Genomic DNA, 24,550 nt, shown 5'->3' on the forward strand with positions numbered 1-24,550 from the left:
ATTTGTATTGTCCCTTCAGTCAAAGTCAAGGTCTGGGTCAGTTCTATCATATCAATAAGTAAAAGCTAATTTCAGCCCGTTACTCAGAACTCGATTGAATTTATTGACCAGAAATAATCAAAATAAAAACAATTTGGTCATCGACACGGTGGACGAGGGAAAATAATAATATTATTTATTATGACTTCTCTCAATGAATCGAGGGAGTGATTGAACTCGATAATAGCAATATTTTGTTTGTTTGGACAATTTTCCAAGAATTTTCAATACGCGTCGTTGTCCTCGTCGTAATATGAGAGTGACCGTCATTTTTGCAGTGGCCGCGGACAATGTCCCCACGGTTGTTCGATGTCCGCATCATCTCCCCATCTTATAAAAGCCCCTCCCTCCTTCATCCTACAATGTTAATGTCCCCAGATGTCCCCACAGCTTCCGCGGCCACTAAGAATTTTCACTACACGTCGTTGTCCTCGTAATATGATCGTGTATACACAGTGAGTAACCGTCATTTTTGCAGTGGCCGCGGAAGCGTGTGGGACAATGTGCCCCCCACGGTTATTCGCCATCATCTCCCCATCTTATATAAACCCGTCCCTCCACAAGATTAATGTCCCCACACCTTCCGCGGCCACTTTGGACGGGAATTCATTCACGCAATTGTTGTTCCTATAATAATAATAACGCAGATTATATTCTTGCTTGGTTGAGGACGAGGTGTGCGTCATAACATAATTGCAAAAATTCTTCTTGTTTACCAGCCAAACCAGCCGAGTTTCACTTTGATTATTAGCTCATCTTATATATATTTTTTAACCGTTGTTTTATTGTTGCTTATCTTATCGTATGTGGGATACTTATTTACTTCCACTTTTGCTTTCCTTAAGGTGAATTCTATCATCCTTACAAATACAAAGAATAAGATACGAATGAAGTAGTAGAACTTGGCACTAGAAGGATTTATCTGATATAAAGACAGGATTGGGTAGTTTACTTTACATACATTCGTCGTAACAAAACCGCTTTATGTGTGCCATTTAAAACACTATCTGCACTGAATTGGATGCAATCTTTGGTTTTATTTTGTGGGCAATAAAACAAGCAAAAAAAACGAAATAAATAAATAAATAAATAAAAATGAAACTTTTGTCGTACACTTGATTGATTGAAGCTCAAAAAATTGCGTCAAAAATCCATACATGCATTTGGATAACAGCTTACCCAAATTATACATGCACGCAATCCTTACGCGCTTTTTTTTGCATCCACCAATTTATTTCTAAGAGATTTCTAATTTTCGGTTTGTGTGACAGAATAAAACGCAATTTCAGAGGATTACGCATCATCGTGATATTGCTATGTTTCTCAGTGGCTGCGGAAGCCGTGGGGACATTAACGTTGTAGGATGATAGGGGAGGGAGGGGTTTGTATAAGATGGGGGGATGATGGGGACATCGAATAACAGTGGGGACATTGTCCCTCTGTCTCCGCGGTGACTGATCCTTGTGCATACGCATAACTGTACATTTTACGTCGAGATCGGCACGTTTGTCCTCTTCAGTTCAGAATATAAGAGGCAGGTACATGTTGAAGTTGAATATAGGCCACGCCATGGTAAACTGACGTAAGAAAATGAGTAAGCTTAATGGGAATCTCAATAGCACGTAAAGTGGCTCTTCTCGTTGGAAAGAAAGTGAAATCTTTTTCCTCTATAGAAAAACTGCGTAGATTTTTGCAATATGACGCGCTTTTGAGGATGGATGTGCCATTTCCCAAAATTTATCATAGGATTCGAAATTTTCCGAAAAAAAATTTGTATACGTATTAAGAAGTAGAAGGAGGAATTTATATAGAGAAATTGTATTTGATGAGTCACACATTGTGCGTGGTGTGGTATTGCAGGCAGACTAAATAACAATCGAAAATGTTTTCAAAAGTATCAATTAGTGTTGGGTCCGTATTTGTGTACAGATTTCAAGGAATTTTTCAATCGTGTAGACGAAATAAAAACAATTTTCTATCCATTTATTACTCACTTTCGGTTATTTCGTTGCCCAAGGTCAACATGAATTCAAAACTATATTTTTAACGATATGTTTAGCAAAAATTTCGGAAATTTAGTATAAATCGCATACATAACCTTTTAGTAATTAGGAGAGCCATCTTAATCAGAGGGTGGATATGTATTTATTTTCAAGTTTTTCGTTTGATTTTATTTTTCAAATTTTTTGGGTGTATTCCCTAACTAACATAGATCACAAAAATTTCAAAATATTTTTACATATGTATTGCCATATTTCTAGGTTTTCAGAATGTATAAACATTTCCCTTATTATTTGAAAAATACGTGAATCTTTTACATACTTATATATGTATATATTTTCAAAAATACACATATTTTGTAAATATTTCAACGATATGAGACGAAGTTTTTTCGCTTAAATAAATTCGTCCAAAAAAATCAAAAGCATTAAATTCAGAAATACAAAAAAAATCGAACCTTCTTATTTTCATTTCGTACATTTTTCTTAAAATATTTCGGCATTTTTTTGATAAATATATACATATTTCCGTGATTTTTCCTAAATACATATCCACCCTCTACTCCTAAGTACATATGTATACCACACGTGCATCATTAATTTGTGTAATAGCGTCGTTGGAAGCTGCACTTCGTCCGCTACCGACCAGGATAGTAGCAATATCATCGCGAGGATTATATTCGAAATCGAAATTGACTCAACCCATCACACCACGAACGATGCAGTTATCTGCTTATTGCTAGCATATACATATCCAATTGCTAAATCGAAATACTTCTTTGGTTTAGTCCATCCATTCCGTTTGCATGAATACCAAGACGACGAAGAGGGCAAGGGTACGGATAGAGCGTTCATTTTCATATAACGCACAATGCTTGCTTTAAAATTTGAAGTTAAAAGTTGTCGAGGGTTTAGCTGTAGCTGAGATATTCACCTGTCCCACTTTGAATGTAGGACATTTGTAGAATACAACAATTGTGTGTCAGTTCTCATCTAGGTCTTCTGTCGAACACTCACATACAGCACAACCAGGTCTGTTCCCCAACAATGCAACGCTCTCTCGACACTCTCAACGCTAAAGTCGGTAAACTAACTAATCATAATACCACTGGTAACCACCACCACTACCGAAATACCACCACTGTTTACCAATCTCAGTCAAAATACTCGTGGCTCGTGTGTAGCTCATAGATAGATATTTATTGAATGCAATTAAATAAAACGGTGTTTTTTAGTTGGATTAATAAAATCGGGAATATTTTCAAAATTTTGATTTAAAAAAAATGTTTTGGTGCAGTGGAGAATTCCGGATTAAAAATCTGGTAGCGTTAGTGTGAGAAAAATTCGAGAATTTCGGATGGTTAATTAAAGTACAGAAATTTTGAGTAAAATTTGATCCAGTGAAATTTTGAAATTTTGAAAAATTGGAGGAAATTTATCCCGGAGAATTTGAGATTTTCATGACTTGGCTTGGATACCGTTTTTAGCGTTGAGCGTGTCCGTGAGACAAAGAGTTCTTCCGTGAAAATAAAATGCTAACAAGTTTTTTTTACTCTTCATGTAGCTCAAGAAAGGCCGAAAATAATTGATCTCTGGAAGTGCATGGGACACTTTTAACACTTAAACATAGTGCTCGAGTAGGTTTAGACAAACTGGAGAGTTAATTAATTAAAGTGGGCGGTATTGTTTTTTTGTGGGTGTGATTGAATTAATTTTGGAAAATAATTAAATAAGCGTCGAGTGACTGTGATTGTATTTTATTTTTATTCTTCAAAAAAACCTCTTCAAAAAAAATTAAGACGCTACATAAAGTTTTATTTCGTATGTGATACACTTTTTTTCTACGGCAAAGAATTTTTTGGAAATCTTCTTCTTCATTCTGTTTGACTACTTGGATTTGGATTTTTTTTGTTAAATGGATCTTTTAGTTGGTGAGTAAATCTAGAATTATTTTTTATTTGTTTTTGTACTCCAAATATTGAAGGTATTCCAAGAATAAGTTGGTTATTCTGAGATTTTGGTTTTTAAAATGCATATGAAAAATAGTTCCAACTATTTATAGATATTTGTGTATGTATGAAACTCGTGTAAGAAATGGGACTCCAACTTCCAAGTGGTTTAGGATGGCGTTTTATGGAATAAGTCGGTGTATTTCCGAATTTTGTCCAGGACAGAAGGATTAAAAAGGTCGTTCAGGTGAAGATTTTCACCCAAAACTCATCTATTTAAAATGTGTGTATTTTTAAAGATATCGCTTTTTTAGTTCAAATGGTATTTAATTCAACTTTTTGAAAATAGTTAACGTTTTATTTGGGTACGCAGGTCTTTAAAGTGCTTATATTTAAAAAAACATATACATATTTTTGTGCAGCTTAAATTTACACAACCCGTACTTATGAAAACAAAATATATGCACCTTTTCATACTTGCGACAAAAATAGTTGTCCACTTTACTCTGAAAAAAAATCACAAATAAAGCGTGCACAATTCAGTTTTTATTACCAATCCTGCCAAAGTAATGACGCATATCAAGTTCCACACCGGATTTTAGTACCAATTGTATCAATGAAGCGCAAATTAGCTATTAATGACAGTAGTAGTAGAGAATTACATATATTTTTAATGTGCGAATATTGAGACTTTAAAGTTTTGTACTCGGTTACATGCACTTATTTTCACAGGAAAGCTTTTAATGCAAGACAATCAAGCTGCACAGTAAATACGTTAATAGACTGTTTAATTAACTAATAAAATAATTCATTATTTACCAAATCATGTTCAATAATATTATTCAATTGGTCAAATTCACATTAAATTTTAAAAATTAAATTAAATCCCATTTTGGGTCACCTTTCGTTTCTATCTTCGAAAATTATTATTTAATTGACATCAAATTTTTGCAAATTGTGTCGCCTTTCGTCCCATCTTTTTTTTTGCATGGGTCTTAATCGAAACGAAAATTTGCATATGTCCAAAGCCACAAATTCATTCGGCTACTGTCCTGTCATTCTCTCCCAAGCGCACCAGGTCTATTATGTTATAAGTTAGCCCACACGGATAGACCTGCAGCTCAAAATGCTTAAAAAGTTCCAGTCACCCTCCAGTCACTGTATCTAGACTACGTTCGCCAAGTAATATACAGCGACTGGAGGGTGACTGGAACTTTTTAAGCATTTTGAGTATTGCAATCTTAATAACTATGAACATGACAGCCTCCACATTTGTACATGCAGGCCTATCCGTCTGTGTATCTAAGTAAGTATACTCCAAATCTGTGTTCTCTCCACTTATTAAGTACGTCCTTCCTTCCCTCCGTTATTATTATGCACATTAATGAGATCCAAAAACAAAAAAAAATACTTACTTATTAACATACATTTTATTTTAAGCCAAGCATAATAATAATCAACGACAATTCGCAAAACAAAGACATCCCCGCAAATTTTGCCCCATGCACACTTTGGCACTTTTCGCAACTCTACTTTGCATCCATACGTATAATCTTACCAGACCGTGATCCACGAAGAAGAAAACGTGTGCCGTTTCTGCTGTTCAGATTCTTTTCACGAAAAAAGAAGAAACAAACTAAATACATACAAAACGTAAAGTAAAAAAAGGGTTGAAATAAAGGGCAAGTAAGTAAATAAATTTGCTTGATCCGAGAAGATGATCTTAAACTGCATGCAATCATTGTATTTGAGTGAGATTCGTCTCATCTCGCCTTTCATTGTTTGGCATTGTTGGTCATTAGAGTGTGAGTCTTGTTTAGTTAGTGGAGCACTTCTACCTTCGTTTCATCTGCATTTCTTCTTCTTCTTGATTGTGAAGACGGATTAGCCAAATTAGACGTTACTTTTTTTAAGTAAGACGTGGTGCTGTAGGTGGTATTAGCTTGTGCTGGGATAGTCTCATCTCATGAGATGAGATTGATGTAGTTTGGTCTACACCCAACCCAACAAGACAGGTATGAAACAAAACTCAAACCAGCCAACTAGCACATTGGCCTACTTTTTAACATTGCTTTGATTCCACCACTTGGTAACTGCGAATGATGGCAATGAGGAGGGATGATGATACCGCTAGATAGATGCTTATATATCCGATTTGGGATAAGGCAATATAACGAATAACATGCATCCTCATCTCTACTTAAGCCATGCAGTGCTTTATTATTTTTTGCACTACCTTGACTATACAGAAGCAGAAATGCGCGAATCAGCATCATCATCAATGACGACGACTACATGCCCGAAACAAAAGTGAATTGACCTGGTCGACTTAAACTGACTGAGCACAAAAAAAAATTGTCTAACAAACAAAACTGTCATCGTGTAGAGTTAAAAACCAGACTGAAAAGCACGTTCATATAAGAGATACACATGGGTTTTTCGTATTTTTTTTCGAAATTTTGTGTACGCGAAATATTTGATTAAAAAAATATGCCAGCGTATAATTAAGCCAGGATGAAAAGCACGTTCATGGATTTTACACATGGATTTTATTATTATTTTTCGAAATTTGTGTATTTTGAAAATTGTATTTTAAGTTTTCGAAATTTGTGTACGCGAAATATGTTTTACATTTTATTAAACACGAAAAAAATATGGTTTAAATATTTTAAATATTAATCCTTAAACGGAAATCGCTCTCTCGAAGATGACATTTTCAATCCTTTTTTTCCACAAAAGATGAAATCTCACAGGCAGAAAATCATTGTTTTTCAAGCATACATGCACCATAACAAACAAATATTACTTCCGTGTCAATAGTTATACGAGAAGAAGGGACGGACCCTTTTTTTCTTGACGAGGTCAGGGCTCAATAATGCATACATGCATACGTTGGTCTACCCTACCTGAATTTCATTACCTGCTCACGGACCCCGTTGACCTAATTGTTGTGGTGCCCTGCTCATCATCATAATCCATTCCATGTGAATATTAACTTGCCCTCTTTCTTATTCTCCATCCATCCATATTATGAAAATGCTTGTAATAATGACCAGGTCACCAGAGCAGCAGCAGAGTAAGTTTTCAAGTAAAAGATAAAGAGCAAAGAGACAGGATTGAAAGGTTCACAATAAGTAAATAAATCTCCTTCACCTTAACCCACAATGCAGATTGGGGTACAAATTGTCAGGTGTACAGAATTCAATGCGGGATTAGTTGTACTACAGAATATGCAAATAATAAAAATCCTGGAAAATATGACTTCATTTAGGGTCGCGTCAAATTATTTGAATCAGCATTTTCTAAAATTTCATTAAATAATTTTAAAAAATCCAAAAATCATCATGATAAAAAATTAGCACACTTTTCCTTCTCAAATCTTTTGTCACGTCAAATTTTAATACGAATTTTGGGCATAAATTGAACCCTCAAATCAGCATTCTCAAAAATTTCGTCAAAAAATTTAAAAATACAAAAACTGTGATGAAAATTAGCACACTTTTCCCTTTAAAATCTTATATCACGTCAAATTATGATCCACACAGTAATTCAAATTTTGGGTACAAATTAAGTCAAATCTCAGCATTCTCAAAAATTTTCGTTAAAAATTTTAAAAATGCGAAAATATCTACCTATCACAAAAATTAGCACACTTTTCCCCCTCAAATCTCAATTTCGCATTATAATTACTCCCACGTGAATCAAATCAGCTAAATACGTACAGATTCCCGTTCCTTTTAACTTCAACACGCCTGTCACCTTGATCTTGATCTTCACGTTATTAACGCAAACCACGTCTTTGCAATTGCAATTTTATTCAGGTGAATGCATGCACACGGCTCGCTTGTCAAATCACGAACGTTTTTGCATCGCAAAAAAATGCACATTTGCTTTTAAACTCTTTCAAGAAAATGAGTTTTGTGACGATGCACTATTTTAATAAAGTTTCTAAATAAATTCTGACAATTTTATACAGTTAGGTTTACGTAAATAAAGTGTGCATTAAAGTAATTAAGGTAGGTTATGCTAATAACGGAATGCAATACAAGCAGCAGTCCTGCTTTAATAAATAATTGTGTCTGCAGTTCCGTTTACTTTGTTGAGAGACAAAACATCCGTGTCCTCATCTGGCTCATAACGCATTTTTGTTATGCTATATATCCTACTCGCAAAAATTAATGCACATACAGTGGCCGCGGAAGGCGTGGGGACATCTGGGGACATTGTTATTGTAGGATAGGGGAGGGAGGGGTTTGTATAAGATGGGGAGATGATGCGGACATCGAATAACCGTGGGGACTTGTCCCTCCGACGCTTCCGCGGCCACTGTATAAACTATAAATACAGTAATGATAATATGATGGGTTTAGGCGTACATTGTCCCTCTGTCCGCACCCTTCCGCGGGCACTGTTTGCATACACAAACTATAAATACCATAAACTGACGATATTTATGACGGGTTTAGGCGTTTCATTAATTAGTTTGGTGCACTTTGTCGAGCTTCAGTTTTGGCGAATTAGGTGGCAAAACCAGAGCATCCATCCATCCATACTTTTTGGTACATTATTGGAAAACGATGATGATGATGATTATCAACCCAATTAAACGAATCATGGACTTGTTTTTGAACTCATTTTTCCCTCAGCAGCAGGTATACAAACTTCAATGCAACAATATAATCTCAGCCGTAAACAGTGCTAACGTTTATTTTACAACCGTGTAATTCACAGTTTACAAGAGTTGAGTTGATCCCGTTTTACTTTTTTAAAAGTTATTACGGCTGGGGAACACCTTTAACCTTAACCGTAGCTTCGCGTATCATCATCACAAACCACTTATCGTCTTCTCTAATAAAATCGCTTTAAATGATGGGGTAGACTTTGTTTGTTGGTCGACGAAGAAAAACATTGCATCCATCCTGCACTTTTTTTCTTGTTGGCCGTGTTGCATTGCAGCGTCGTCCTCGTTCCATCAATAGTTAAGTGGAGTAAACAAAAGGGACAGGGTGAGAAAAGAGGGCGGGTGATGAGATTATACTGCCGACAAGGTTTTATAGGGAAAAAATACAGTTTTTTTAGCACGTTAAAAAGTTGGAGGTATAAATTTGTATGTATGTTTTGGTCATTTTTTCGTGTAGATTTCGAACTTTGTATGTATATACGAACTGCACATTTTTTTAATAATGCAAATCAGGAATGCATACACTTTTTTATGAAAAATACAATTTTTTTAGCACATCAAAAAGTCGAAAGTATAAATATGTATGTTTCGATCATTTTTTCATATATATAGATTTCAAATTTTGTACATATCTATGAACGAGTTAATCAGGTATACGAACACTTTTATTTGAAAAGTAAAGTACAGTTTTTTAGCACATCAAAAAATTGCAGATATATTTCTGCCATTTTTTCGTGTAATCTCGAATTTTGTACATATCTACGAGCTGCATATTTATTTATTTTTAATGCAAATCAGGTATCGGACCGTAATAATAAAAAGTTTTATGAGTTACACGACTTAAAAACCTTTCGACGAAGAAGTAGAAATGATAAAAATTTCAGGATTTTTAGAGCTCAATTATTACTTTGACGTTTTCATAACACGGGGGAACTCTCTGTATTGTGCAAATTGGAATAATAATCATAAAAACCTATAGAAATATAGGTACACTACAGTCTCATGATAATAATGCTATTGTAGTTCAGTTGTACGCAATATTATGATCAGCCAGCACCGTCAAGAAGAAAAATGAATCCCGTTACGAGTATCAGACGTCCTTGTCTTCAGCCTACTACATTTTTCCATCCGTTTTCTTGAGACGGTTAGATCCTCTCTGCTTAAATCCGAGTGTCTGATTTGCTGCACTTGGCTTAAATTCTGGGTTGAAATGTTTAAAATTCTTGTACATACATATTTGCTCTAATTTTGTGTACTGTACTCCAGGTCCATGTATTTATAGAATTTTACATACATTTTTCCACCATCATTGAGTCCGCGTCGTCTTATCGAAGTCCTGTGAGACATTTATTAAGATAGGATCGGGATCTATGTGCGCATATTTTGCTCCATTTCATGCCACGATTAGACAATGAAATCCTTATTGTCCGCCCTTTTTGACTCCTTCGTTCCTTCCTTACTTATAAATTGACCTGCATTTCTACCCTGGAACCCAACCCTGTCCCACATTTGGCATTCATAACGAGAACAATGCGACCATACAACAGTACTCGTAGTAAATAAGATGCAAGGAACGACCCATCATGAATATGGGTGACATTATTATTAGGAAATGGATAAATAAAGGTCGCAAACTAACTCTTCTCCGTAACTATTTCTGAAGAAAAGTATGTAAATGGACAACATTTTAGACTGCATAGACAGAAATCATGTACATAAAGTTGACCACTGTCCGTGTACTTGGGAAGATTTAAAGGAAACTGAAAATAGGACACGGAACTACTTAATTCTTGCCTTGTTGACGAAGAAGGAGGATGGGAATTCCTGCAGCCTTTAATTTTAGGCCATACATACACTAATATTACTGAAAGTACACATGTACAACAATAACTTTTACTCTCTGGTGGCTATGCAACGCAACGCAATTATCCAACATAACGGGAATTTTATCTATCTCCAAATTCTAATTTTGCTTTGCAGGAGGATCTTCTTCTTTCGACTCGACGTAAACATGAATCACATCACGTCACGTATTCATCAACGTAATCAATCTTAAAACTGCTAAATAAATACGATGAATGCTTCTTATGGAACGTAATCCCACATGGAAATTGATGTAAATTTGTCCCACCGAACTACTCGTGGTAGAGATGAGAACTCGAAAAAAGGATTAGTGTCAGTTATACTCCCTTGAATCTAAATTGAAATTTTAAAAATCCAGTTTTTAAAAAATTAATTAGTTCGAAAAGTGTGAGTGACGCCAAAGAATTCGACCTGGACCACGAAGAACGGTGGTGGTGGGTGCTTCCGTGCATGTAATGCATGGCGTCGCAAAAGAATCAATTCAAAATTTAGTTCATTTTTCGAAAAACTGGGAACAAAATAATGCCTGCCCTTCTCCACTAACGACCAGAATCATCCCTCCAACTCTGCCAGGACGTTGATTGACTATGAAATTAAATGAATCAAATCTGGCAGATCCTTTGCTCTTGTCGGGATGCCCTCTGGGTGGGCCGGCCTGGGGGACGGGGTCGTTTGGCGGTCAAGAGCTAATTTCTACAACCACGTCCACCTTCTCGGAAGACAATCTCATCCTTCCACCCACCCCCAGCTCAGGGGGGAGCACGAGTCTGTCCTGTAAAAGTGGGACGTCCCCCCCATCCTCCGGACACGGCGTGGAGCTAGACGCACTTCTGATAGTTCAAAGCAGCGACAGTTTTGCGGAACTTAAACCCTTGCCCCCCTTCGAGTATGCCAACCCCACGGTGCAACTCACCCTGCACAATGACCCCCGCCTCCCACAAATGGGCTCCACCACGGCGACGGGCTCCTCACCCAGCCAGTCGTCGACAGGAGGAAGAAGTGCTAATAATAGTAGTAGTAATAATAATAATAGTAACATCCACGCCCACAACAACCATTCCCACTCCTCCGGGGGGAATAATGCCCCCAATAATTTGAGACACGGTGGGAGCGGGGGTTCCACGGGGGGCAGCAGTATCGTCAGTTCGCCGACGGGAAACTTTTCATCTTCTTCGGTCGGAGGTTCGCCGAGTTCCTTGTTCGATGCGGTGTCCAGCTCAACGACGCCGGTGATCACGCCCAATATTAAGTCGGAGTTGGCTGATTGTAAGTGCATTTTGAGAAAATTTTGATTACATAGCGTGACTAGTATTTCGAGTGCGAGTACTTAACCGTTTGCAAGAAATAACGGGAAGAAAGTGGTAGAAATACAAGATGCAAGAAACCGCTATACATATTTTTTTGCACATTTTTGCAATTTCATGCACCTCGCATTTCTTTCCTTGTAGTGCAATAAATGTAGCAAACACGCATGAAACGAAATATGGAATGCAAGAAATAACGGGGAGAAAGTGATTTCTTGCAGGTGAATATTTTGACCTGGGAGAAATGCAAGAAAGTGCAGAAACTACGCCCCACCGCTGTAAATACTTCATACGGCGCGTGGCTGGATGGCGCATATTTCTTGCACCTCGCATTTCTTGCATTTCTTGCAAAATATGTAGCAAACCCGCAAGAAACGAAACCCTGTTAATGACCACATTTAAAAATCCACGTGTCCCTAATTTTATTCTTACAGATCTCTTAAATTCGGACATCGACGATATTGCTGCCTTAATCGGAAACGCTATCGCAGACTCGACCGTGCCCAATTTAGGCATAGAATTAGACCCGAATGGCGTCACCTCATCCACAATTGACCCCTGGACCGAATTGGACGCCTGGATTGAGAGTGCATGTCAACAAACGCCCGGACAGCCGCAGATGGGTGGGACGAATGTTCCCGGAAATGGGCCAGGTCCCGGGGGACGGGGACAAACGACGGGAATTTTACTAGATCAAGACGCCACGATCCACACATCCGCGGCGGACCATGCCTTCCTGGACGGAAACAGTTCCACGTTGCAGACGCTACTGGAAGCGGACAGTTTTTCGGGGGGGTCGGGCGGAAACAATATTTATCATCACCATCATCCCGACATGAAACAGGAGTTTCACAATAATAATCATTCCACGTCGATACTTCAATCAAGGTTACACCAGCCTCTGTTCATTTACATGTTTAACTTTCCCTTTGCCTATATTCTAACAAGGGAGGTCTCGCAGCGGTTGCTCTCCGATTTTGGCAAATTGGTCTCAATCGATGACAAATTTAAGTAGTACGAAATTTGCAAAAGACACGATCTCCCAATGGGCACGTTTGGCAGAAATACTTGCATCCGAAGAGGAGAAAACGCGCCTTAAGGTCGACAAATTTTACACTTACCAAATTTACTACGCGTTTTCTCCTCTTCGGGTGCAAGTATTTCTGCCAAACGTGCCCATTGGGAGATCGTGTCTTTCGCAAATTTCACACTAATTAAATTTGCCTTCGATTGACACCAATTTGCTCAAAATCTGAGAGCAACCGCTGAGAGACCTCCATTGTTAATTAATTATTTTGAAACTATCAATCCATACACTTCCTCCTAATTCTTGTCCAGTCTTAACCTTTGTCGGTCGGTGGACAAACCCAATTTTATTATGACTCGTGCAGCATATTATTATTACGCATTATTCAATACACTCACCGCAGTTGAAAACGAGTCATAAAAAATCGCACATACTTTGTTTCAAACCACCATTCATTCCGTGTAGACAATCAGAACGGAGAAACATTATGACCAGTTGTACATAAAGAGAAAGCTAGTTAGTTACCTGGCTGGCTGGCCATTTATTTAAAAAAATGTACAATTAAAAATATTATTTCATGCCAAAGAAGCCCCAGAAATACCTAGCGTTTTAATTCGAGCACCAACAACTCTCACCGTCTTCTTTGGTGAATATGTATAAATAAACAGTCCATGGCCTACTTTAATTGAAAAGTGTATTATTCTTTATTCAGTTAGAAACTTTGATTCCAATTCAAACTCGATTTGTTTGTTTTGAATAATTGAATTCCTCATTTTATAATTAGACAATTAGCCAGTCAATTTCATGCCTAAAATGAATACCTAAAAATTATAAAGAAACGCAATGCATTACTCAACTAGGCAAAATTAGTTGCATTTTTCCCCAGACAATTTTTTTGTACTAGTTCTTGCAATTTTTTTGCAAAAGGGATGCAGAATTTTGTATGCAGAAAAGGATGTAATGTGAATGACGATTGGAAATTTGCATAGAAATGCATATACAGTGGTCGCGGAAGCCGTGGGGACATGTGGGGACATTAACATTGCTCGATATCCATTAGTCAAAATTAGTCGCATTTAACTCAAGAATCCCCAGACAGTTTTTTACACCAGGTGTTGCCAATTTTTTGCAAAAGGGATGTCAGTTTGTATGCATAAAAAGATGTAAATTTTGCGTAGAAATACATACACAGTGGCTGCGGAAGCCGTGGGGACATTAACATTGTAGGATAGGGGAGGGAAGTGTTTGTATAACATGTGCAAATGAAGGGGACATCGAACAACCGCGGGGACATTGTCCCTTTGTCTCCCCCACTTCCGCGGCCCCTGAAAATACCCCCGATACCATAATAAACACCTAAATCTACACGTTAATCCAGTGGAAACAAGGTCTCGAGTCTATGAAATCTATTTGAGTTTCCATTTCAGATTACAACAACCAATTCCTGGTCAGCTGCTGCGAATCTCCGGGGGTCCGAATACGTCCCCCTCACAAATGCCCGAGTCCACCACGCATCATCACTACGGCCTCAAAGTGGATCCTTACACATTGGATCATCCCGGATCTCCCACCTACATCGACCCCATCACGGGCGAGGTCACGCAACGCCCCCACACCACGCACGTTTCACCCCCAGTCGTCACCTCCACCATGATGAGCAATGGGAGCTCCAAGTACCGGAAGCAATACAAATTGTCCTCGAACAACAAGGGCAGCAGTCCGACGTCGAGTGGGGGTTCGTACCACGACGGGTCGAATAACTTTATCTCACAGTTCGGACCCAACTCGTACGACCACCACCACCACTCGTCCCACAACGGGCTCGGGAACCAGGTAAGTTATGCCACCTCCTCCCACATTGGGCCACCTTGGTCTTCTCACGCTCACAATCAACCTCATCACTCATGGCGCAGAGAGGTACTTTCCTTGCCTCTAACTTTTCTTCTTATTCGTATAAACAAACAGATTTATTTATTCGGATTAATATCGCTTAAAAACTCCGATGGGTTTTGGCCAAAGTTGGATTAAAGACAATGTTAACATATAAATACAAAAGGATAACCACCCGTTTTAAACATGTCATAATAACCAGCGTTTCGTTTTTTTGCGGGTTTGCTATATTTTTTTGCACGGGAAAGCAAGCCACGCAAGAAATGCGAGGCGCCAGAAACTGGGAGAAAGTGCAAGAAATGTGCGCCATCCAGCCACGCGCGCGTATGAAGTATGAGCAGCGGGACCTAGTTTCTTGCGCCTTGCAATTCTTGCAGGTCAAAATATTTACCTGTAAGAAATCACTTTCTTGCAGTTATTTTGCCCTGCGAGAAACGCGAGGTGCAAAAAACTGCAAGAAATATATGCCATCTAGCAATGCGCCTATGAAGTTGCTACATTTTTTGCACTTTTTTGCAGTTTCTTGTGCCTCGAATTTCTTGCAGGTCAAAATACCTAAAAAACACTTTTTTGCCGTTATTTCTTATCGCAAGTGGTTATCTACTTGCACCCGAAAAAAAACTGATCATAACAGGACCAACTAACCCACCGGAGTTTTATTATTGACGCCGCATAACATACGAAATTATAAACCAGACTGATTTTGCATGTGCTATCTTCTCCTTCCTGTCCCAACTCTGTGTTCTTGTGAAACTGACCTCTTTTACGCTTTTGAGAGCTTTGAAATCCAACTTAAGAATTTTGTATACGACGAGTGAGTAGGAGTGGAAAAACATTTCGCTAAAGGTCGCGATTTTTCTGTCTTATTTCCCTTTCTATGACCGTCGCCGACCTCCCTTCCCTTGGTTCAACTTGTCTGTACCATTTTCCAAAAAGCAATCTAAAATGGGGATCAAGACCAAGAGAAAGTCGTCCAAGCTGCCCAGCTCGGCGCATACGATCGAGCTGGACCCGCTCGGAAAGGAGAAGCCAATTCATCGATGTGGAATTTGTAATCGGGTAAGGATTTCAAGTACTTTAAGCCAGTGGCCGCGGAAGGTGTGGGGACATGTGGGGACATATCACTGTAGGATAGGTGAGGGAGGGGTTTATATAAGATGGACAAATGATTGGGACATGAATAATTGTGGGGACATTGCCCCTCTGTCCCCACGCTTCCGCGGCCACTGCAAAGCGCTACAAAATTTCCGGTATTCCGGAATATGAGCATATTGTTTCCTCTGCATAATTGAAGTAATCCTAATCGAACCCAATATTCAGCTAGCCATTTTTTTCGAGTGTCTCATTTTTGTTGAAATTTCCACTTGTAATTTCTATTGGAAAATCGTTACGAAGTCCATAAAAATATTTAGAAAACTGGAAATATTTAAGCTCTTGATAACATTTTTCGGAATTGGTCATTTGTTCGCCACGAAGTCGATATATTTAGAAAACTCGAAAAACTCAGACCATTTTTTCTTGCCCCCATTTCTTGCAGGGATTTCTCAACAAATCGAATATCAAGGTCCACTTGAGGACCCACACAGGCGAGAAGCCCTTCAAATGTGAAGTCTGCGGAAAGGCGTTTAGACAAAAGGCGCACCTACTCAAACACGTCCAAATTCATAAACGGATTACGAGGGACTAAGTAATTTTAATGTAAAAACAAAATCTAAACGAACCCGATTTTTTTAATTAACCATCCAATCATAACTATTTATACACCTTAAAACCGCTTCCTTTTTGTTATTTCCTCTATCTCAGAAGTAGAAAATGTATGTAGAAAATGCATATCTTGTCTCATTATTCATTCCGTTGAGTTTTGTTAAAGTTTTGCGTGTTAAGAGACGGGTGGATATACTATTATTTAGTATTTTACTTATTGTTGTGACCGAATAATTGGTTAATTAATTAATTAAGTAGATAAATTTATAGCGCAGTCCGTCTCCAGATTTTGTATATTTTAAATACTTACATATGCTGGTAACAATCGATTATTCATCCCCATGAACTCTTAAATAATGATAAGTCTCACATCTCAGGATATTTTAGTTGAATCCCTCCATGCCTTCAGTCTCCTTCTTTAACACGATAAGTAGATATGTAACAGTAGAATTATTAGTCAGAAATATATATATTTAGGAAACATATTTCCCATATTTTCCATAATTTCTGTCCGTTTCATTACATAATTTTCAAATAATAACTAATTTCTGAAAAGTGATAATCGAGTAAAAAAGAACTAGATAAATATTTTTATACTTTAACCAAAATTCTGTCCTCTTTTAGTACTTAAATAATCTTCTCAATGTTGCATACCATTCTTGAATTAATTAATCTTCCCTTTAGAGAGAAAGAAAACCTGTAAAATTTCATATTTAAGTTTTAAATATTCCGTAAATTATGAAGCTTAAAATAGTACTTGATTCATTCTGTTGAAGTGTTTTGTAAAAAAAATAGTTGATGAACATGCGACGACAATCGGACCGATAAGTAGTTATCGATGGCGAAAAAAGTGAACTATTCAGTACCTCAAAAAACAGTTTAATTCTTGTCGATATTGTCAATCGTACCTATTTATTGTTGTACCGTTTTTATATAAAAATTGTCTACATTCTATGAAGAAACGTTGTCGTCTTATGTGTGATTGTACAATTTACGGCAAATTAGGCTACTTAAAATTAGTAATTTATTTTAAACTTGAACCTGTCTAAATCGAAAATGTTATTTATGTATATCGTTATACAATTTCCCTGTTTTCTTTGTTTCTTATTTGTTGTTGTACTCTGTCGTTTAATTACAAAGCAATTTAAATATGTATTAAATTCAGTTTTGGACTGGAAACTCTGCTGGACGACAATACTTGATACCACAGTTTTGTACATATTTTACATCTTAGAAATCTGGTAGTAAATCATTACTGACCGGAAGTACATGTACGACTTGGTAATAGCGGGCGTTACTGTGTGGTGCTGAAAAATTTACCACTCAGGAACAAACTACTAAATATAATACCAATCCGGTAAGAAGTTATTACCAAACGGAGTATATATGTGATGTGACTCTACCAGATTTTTAACAGTTTACACATTTACTGAACTATACATACATAATAATTACTATATAATCCAATCCACCGACAAACTATTTTTTATTCATTACTTACAAATACATACATACATACATTTGCAGCTTATATTATTAAATATTAATTAGTATAAGAAAGTCATCGCTATCATTCACGTTGTCAAATAATTGTTTACAGAAAGCCATAAATCTCACGCATACATATTTACTAATTTATGATTGCTTATTGATGGACATTTGTAGCAGTAAACCAGTAGATTATCCTTGCAAATAAGTAGGTAGACCAGCTAGTTTTGCGGTTTTGATGATGATGGCGAGTAAAAGAAGGCACAGTAAATTGAAAATCAAAAGTAATCTCGCAAATTAAATGATGATTGACTTGCCAACGACGGACAGCAGACAGGTTTGCTTAAAATGACAAATTGACCTAATTACAGACTAATACAATACCTTCTCTCGGCAAATTTGACCTGATGACATTGACTTTGAAATGTTAGCCTGGCAGTTTCGAATTAAGGGAAGTAAGTACATAATTCAGCATTGTTTTGCACTGTCCATCCAAAATCAGCGTCCCCCGCAGCCTTGTCGTGATCTTGGATTTTTTTGTCTTAAATGGGACGAACTCATGACTTTTGATTCGGTCTCTGCGTCTTTTTTCACATCAAATCTGGTTTGTTGCTTACTTGCTTCAACGAGATGTACGACGACCCATATAAATATCCTATGCACAATTTCTAATTCTAGGCAAAACTATACTATTCATTTATGTATGCGACTTATTTCACTTCAAGATAGGTATTTTTTTCAAAATGCATAGCATACACAACACATTTCAGTTTTTTCCCATGTTCTACGTGTGAGTTGTACATAGCTCACAATTTGTATTTTACAAATGACTTTGAATTCAAATTCTCTTCTCACAAGATTCGCTTCTTCTTTTTTCTGCAAGATGCATGAGACTATGCAGAATGTTTTGTTCTTTAGAAAATCAAAGCAAAATACAGCTTGGGTATAAGAATATTCAGTGGGTAGAAGAAGACCCATTCATTTCATTGCCACCAGTACTACCACCACGTTAAAAAAGTAACCAAACCGCATCACACGAGGCAGAGATGGATATTCAAGTTTCGAAAAGGTAGGACAGTAGGGCAGAGAAAGTTATTTGGATGTGGTCTACATGTTCTGAGGCTCTTCAAGCCCATTATTATTACTAAATACGTACTACTCACTCACTCACTGACTGAACTCATCCCTTCTTGGTCGTCGTCGAAGTCATTATGATCATCATGACTTTCTATATTAACGCCACAGCATATATTATTTATACTGATAAGAAGTAATATAATGCCACCAACCAACAATCACCCCAGCGAATCCAATACCACGGTGAGATTTAGTGCTGTGCGGTTCTTGAAAAATGGCAATGTCACGCAGTTGGCAATGACTTTGACTTGAAGTTCAACACTGCGATTTTGATTTTTATGCGTTAACCTGACATTTTCAATGATAGCAGTAGCACTGCTATTGGATTTGTAATTCTTTTAGACGACATGAAGACTACTATCAATTTAAGTACATATTTAGAATCTGGACATTCTGGACACGAATTACTTGGATTGAAAAAATCAGGCGTTTGGCTTTGACTTGAAGTTCAACAATTGGAAATTTAACCTGAAATTTTCTATAATGACGCTATTGTTGGACTTTTAATGAATTTCTCCTATTGGACGACGTGAAGACTCCTTGATCAAGTGATGAATCAATTTAAGTACATAAAATCTGGACTCTCTGGACACGCGTGAGACGATTTATAAGTACTTGGACTGGACTTGACATAATTAACGACACTTTTGAAAAACGATAATGAATGAAATGAAATGACATAACTATGTAAATGTAGTTGATCTCACCCAAAGATAAGTTTATATAGTTTAAATATTAGATTTAGACCTTTGTCTTGTCACTTTTACATGGTCAATCAAATTGTTAGTTGAATTTTGAATCTTCCATCGACATCCTGTAAGTTGCTTATATTCTGTTATAATTGTTCTTAGTTGAAGAATTTTGTCATTAACGGATTGTTTTGTTTTTTAGTTAAATAACTTTATCAGAGTTCTCAATTTTTATTGTTTCTTGTTCTTGTTTATCAATGATGATGACCGTTACGGGCGAATTTATTTTGTCAGTTAAATACTTCTTGTTATTATTTTGTGTTATCTATTTAATAAATGCATTGCTGATTTCAAAAGTACATAATTATTGCTGATTGCCAAGTTTATGATGACGAATTAATGATTGTGCACAGATTTACGTTTTTATAGCAAAATTGTTCACGTTGCATATTTGTCTCTAAATTCATGGATATTTTTACACACAAATATGAAATTTGCATGAAAAATCCTGGGCGTCTATGTTCACTCAAAATATCGAATGTTTCGTGAAACAATACGAAAGAATTTTATTTCTTAACTTCCTATTTTCAGCGGCCGAAATGTGTCCAGGATTTCTAAAATTTGCACTTTGTTCCGAAATCATGTTCGGATTAATATTTCTTCGCATTGCTGGAGCAGTTTTTGACCTCACCAACTTTCTGCTTTCCCTTTCTCCGTCACTCTGATCAGTCTGACATTCCGCCGTTTTGACTAATTTGGTCCTCGATCTGGACCTTAATCCTCGGGAGCAGTGGGCATGCGGATTTTCACTCCCCGCAGTGGCCATGTCTGTTCGAAAGCCACTTTTCGATCGGCGATCCACCCCTCGTTTATACTGGCCGTGAAGTGGACACAAATACGTGGATTTCATCGCTTCTGCTATGACACCGTCCAAGGTCACTTGCACCCCGATGGATTTGTTCTGCTGATTTTTAAGCGTGCCATTATGGTTACGATGATGATCACTTATCTGACGCACCACATTTGGAGGCTTGTAATTAAAATGGTTAGATCCTGGGGGCTGAATATCGTTAAATTTTCGTTTTTCCGTCGTGTTCAGGACTTGCAAAATGTGGGGAATTTTATTATTATGGATTTTTTTGACAGTCTCGTCATGATTATTATTATTATTATGAAATTGGTCCTTATTGTGTGTTCCCTTTGAATCAGAGCCTCTCGAGCTTCTGGTCACCGTACTGCAACACGCGGATGACGATCTTCTCGGATTATGAACAATATTATTGTCTTTCGATGAACATCTCGAAGATCTCGGGCTACCCGAACCACCACAATTATTCACTATCAGTCCCCCCACTTGAGACAGATTTTGGTCAGATTGTGACCTTTTACAGTTTTTATCATCCTGAGATCCCGTCGTCGGTCTAAATTCGAATGGATGTCGATCCCAATACAGTGCCAATTCAATTTCAGGAATCATACTTCGATCTAACGGTTTCCCATCGATTTCTGTAACACTTAACGGTTTTGATTCCTTCCTAAACTCCTGGACGACTTCTTGCACCACTTTTTCTGGAAGGGCGGCCTCCTTCGGACGAAATACTTTGTTCTTGGCCAAATTGGTGGGGCACGGGGGCCTGTAATTAATAATAATTATGTAAATTCATGGTTCATTTGTTACAATACATGAAATAAATTATTACCAAGGATAACCCCACGCGTAGGCGGTCGGAGGTTGCGAGTGGATCAGCGTTCTTCCCTCTTTTGTGAAGTAAAATGCTTCCGGAGGATCCTGTTCGGGTCGTGGTTCTGAAACGACTGAACCAGAAATTGGACCTGGTTTTGGAGGAGTTGGGTCCTCCAACGAGGAAACTTGTTCTTCTTTGGTCTGAGACATTTAGTTTGATAGGAAAATAACACTATACGAACGATGTAGGTCCTTACACGTACACTGATTGGTTTAATTTATGTACCAAGTTTTTCTGTCAGCAGACGCCAACCGCAAGTATCAATAAAGAACTTGAACATTTTTTGGGCAAATTATTACTCAAGACACAAGAAGGAGCAATTACTCGTGTCTTACCCAGTGACTGACAGGGAGTTTGATCAATACTTACTTGTTTGTTGGTGGAAATACAATGGTTTGTAATTCGATTAGATTCTTTTACTCGCTGGACTATTGATCAAATTCATTCATCCATTGAGCAACAAGAATAGAATGAAATGTGGACATGTGGGCATACATTTTCAGAAAAGTGTGAGTGTAAAATACATATTTTTAATCTTTTCTAACCACAATTTTACTAGAATTCTGCACCATTTTATTAATTATTGTCCCATTTAATTTTGATTATCGCTTCGAAAATAATATCATTTTAGAACAATTTATATTACTTATGAAGGAGTTGCAAAGGCCTCATATATTAAAATAGGTCCTGCTTTAGGCGCTGGGACGATTTGCATTCCGGAAAGCTCTGATTTGCACGGGACAAAAAGTACCGTTCCAGGAGAAAGCTCGCGAGCTGCTTCAATCTTGCCCGACTGTGGGACTGCTTTTCCTTGACCTTCAACGCAAATTAGAATTGAGCATGAATCAAAGTGAGGCTTCAAAGAAAAGGCTCCATCACTCTGTCAAAATAAATAATAAATGTCATATCAAGCAGAGTACAAAGAAAGAAATTTTTATGACAATAGAACCTGATAGCGAATCACTGCAAATTCTTCGACGGGTGGATCGTACAAAAGTCCAGTCCCATTTGCAAATGGTGACCCATTTATAATCCTTAGTTATGTAAATGGTTATTATTAAATTAAATAAGTAAGGAAATAAATTGCAATCGAAGTTTCTCAGCCAATCCTATTTCAATCAGGGTTTCTAACTTACCAGTCACGCCCGGTTTCATACGTCAGCATGGAACACAGGGTCTTGACGTCTTTGAATTTTGGAGTCAACCCAGCCCTGACGACATTGTCAGAAGAAGCCATACATTCGATGCAGTCTGTAATATTCAAATAATATACGCACGATTTTAAAAATATTACAAAATACGAAAGTAATTACCTCCGAATATGTAAGCGTGAGGCTCATTTGCAGGTAAAAACACAGCCTGACCAGGATCTAGAGTAAAATGTTGCAAGAAAAATACGCACCAGATCCCAACATCGTTAGGAAATTGGTTGGCCAACCGTTTTATCAAATCTCCTTCAATTGCTTTTTGTTCGTCTTCGCCTGAAAAGTATTACCATCAAAAAATAATTAAAATTGGAAGATTATGTAACCGGAAGTGGAAACGTAAGCATGCACATACTTAAAGTATTTAATCTCCTAAGAAGTTGGTCAAGTTTTGCAGCAATAATGTCATCAGGGCTTTCCATCAATCTGTTAAAAACTGCTTTGAGATTTTCTTTGTCTTTCTTCTCAGAAAATGAAGAGGTCAGATCATCTCCGATAAGGCTTGCAAGTTCAGGTACCACTGGAAGTAAGAATCATAGCATTATAAATTGTATAAGTTACATGCCAAAATGTGTAATTTTGGCTAAATGATAATTTACATTATTTATTACACTGGAGAAAGTTTACAATGTCCTCCATCCTTCTAAAGCCACACATCATTTCGAAAGGAGTCAATGCAATGGCCATTTCCGGTTTGTGGTTCTAAATACAGAGCATGAGATTTAAAATAATATTTAAGCTGTATACAATTAAAAATGCTTGTAAATACCGGATCCTTATACAAATCTGGTCGAGCAGAATGTAACACTTTAGCTCCCTCTTTATCCGGATGAGCCTGGATGGATAACGCTTTCTGGACGGATAACACCTTAAACAAGAAGGGAATATCATTTCCAAATTTTTCTCGAACTTTCTCCCCAAGAAGGCTAGGATCCGCTAGAATAAGTTTCGCCAATTCTTCACCGGACTCTTTAATTTTGGCTGGACCACTCGGGTGCGACCTGTTCCAAAAACATACATAGTATTCTTATTATCATAATTCTGTTAACAGATTATTCAATATTAATTTTGTATGCAAACCAACCCCATCCAAAGTTCGGCATATTTTTCATCCGGATCTATAGTGAAAGCATTTGCAGTGACCGGTGACGCTACAGCAGCGAATTTCGCCACCAGGCTGGAGTTGCCTACCTAAATGATTTTAAATTTGCATACGAATCTCACACAGAATCAGATATGAATACATACCTTTCCCCAATCATAACGTTGTACGGCTGGTTGCAGCTCCATGATTTTATCTTTTTTGATAGATTAGATTATTTATAATAGGAATAAGTGCAACTTTTTCTGATAGTATTTTACTAAATGTGCTTTATTTAACCCATCCGCTGGAAGCGATAAAAAAATCTATACCTTGCTCTGTAAAATAGTAATCTATGTGTTACTTTCTCCAGCTGAATCTCAAATTTCACCTATCAGACAAATTTATGATACAAACAATTTGGTTAACCCAAAATAGTCATTACAGTGAATTGCACCTATTAATTATGATTTAGCTCGAGAAGAAGTAACCCTAATTTTGTGTCATTATTTGAACAAAGTTTGAAACACTGGCCAAGTTTGAGATTCAATTCAAGTGCAAAAATAATAGTGAAAGTCGAGAGTGAAAGTAAATATATACACGTCGCACAACTCGGGCTGGATACAGATCCAAAGGGGACTGTGCAAAAAGCATGTCATCGATTTGTGGGGGTAAGAGGTCAAGCATCTTATCCTCCTCATGTTAATTATAACATGATGCATAAACATGCGTTACACCAAATAGTAGG

The 24,550-nt window shown here is 37.3% G+C and overlaps 3 protein-coding genes across 7 annotated transcripts; 1 reads left to right on the forward strand and 2 right to left on the reverse strand.

The window, feature by feature from the left end:
- The first annotated feature begins 3,892 nt into the window (after positions 1 to 3,892).
- On the forward strand, positions 3,893 to 17,652 carry LOC110856275 (ichor). Of its 2 annotated transcripts, none has more exons than XM_035856930.1 (6): positions 3,893 to 3,970; positions 10,650 to 11,798; positions 12,271 to 12,724; positions 14,291 to 14,780; positions 15,690 to 15,812; positions 16,291 to 17,652. In XM_035856930.1, the coding sequence occupies exons 2-6, from the start codon at positions 11,120 to 11,122 to the stop codon at positions 16,438 to 16,440; spliced, it is 1,896 nt and encodes a 631-aa protein (XP_035712823.1). In that variant the 5' UTR covers positions 3,893 to 3,970; positions 10,650 to 11,119; the 3' UTR covers positions 16,441 to 17,652. The 2 variants fall into 2 exon arrangements, with proteins under 2 accessions (XP_035712823.1, XP_021960446.1); XM_022104754.2 differs by having other exon boundaries at positions 3,894 to 3,970; positions 14,291 to 14,696.
- Positions 17,653 to 19,790: 2,138 nt separating this feature from the next.
- On the reverse strand, positions 19,791 to 21,947 carry LOC118437674. The gene is made up of 2 exons (XM_035856932.1): positions 21,472 to 21,947; positions 19,791 to 21,405 (listed from the first exon to the last, which is right to left on the reverse strand). The coding sequence occupies exons 1-2, from the start codon at positions 21,663 to 21,665 to the stop codon at positions 20,298 to 20,300; spliced, it is 1,302 nt and encodes a 433-aa protein (XP_035712825.1). The 5' UTR covers positions 21,666 to 21,947; the 3' UTR covers positions 19,791 to 20,297.
- Positions 21,948 to 22,066: 119 nt separating this feature from the next.
- LOC110856170 (mannose-6-phosphate isomerase) lies at positions 22,067 to 24,539 on the reverse strand. Of its 4 annotated transcripts, XM_022104634.2 has the most exons (11): positions 24,260 to 24,539; positions 24,135 to 24,193; positions 23,970 to 24,019; positions 23,806 to 23,912; positions 23,491 to 23,722; positions 23,333 to 23,423; positions 23,077 to 23,241; positions 22,830 to 22,997; positions 22,653 to 22,767; positions 22,466 to 22,550; positions 22,067 to 22,396 (listed from the first exon to the last, which is right to left on the reverse strand). In XM_022104634.2, exons 3-11 carry the CDS (start codon positions 24,009 to 24,011, stop codon positions 22,163 to 22,165), a joined length of 1,239 nt encoding a protein of 412 aa, XP_021960326.1. In that variant the 5' UTR covers positions 24,012 to 24,019; positions 24,135 to 24,193; positions 24,260 to 24,539; the 3' UTR covers positions 22,067 to 22,162. The 4 variants fall into 4 exon arrangements, with proteins under 4 accessions (XP_021960326.1, XP_021960325.1, XP_021960324.1 ...); XM_022104633.2 differs by having other exon boundaries at positions 24,135 to 24,539; XM_022104632.2 differs by having other exon boundaries at positions 23,970 to 24,193; positions 24,260 to 24,538.
- Positions 24,540 to 24,550: the final 11 nt, after the last annotated feature.

Source organism: Folsomia candida, unplaced genomic scaffold (assembly GCF_002217175.1).
Source record: "Folsomia candida strain VU population unplaced genomic scaffold, ASM221717v1 Fcan01_Sc015, whole genome shotgun sequence".
Lineage (NCBI taxonomy): Eukaryota > Metazoa > Arthropoda > Collembola > Entomobryomorpha > Isotomidae > Folsomia > Folsomia candida.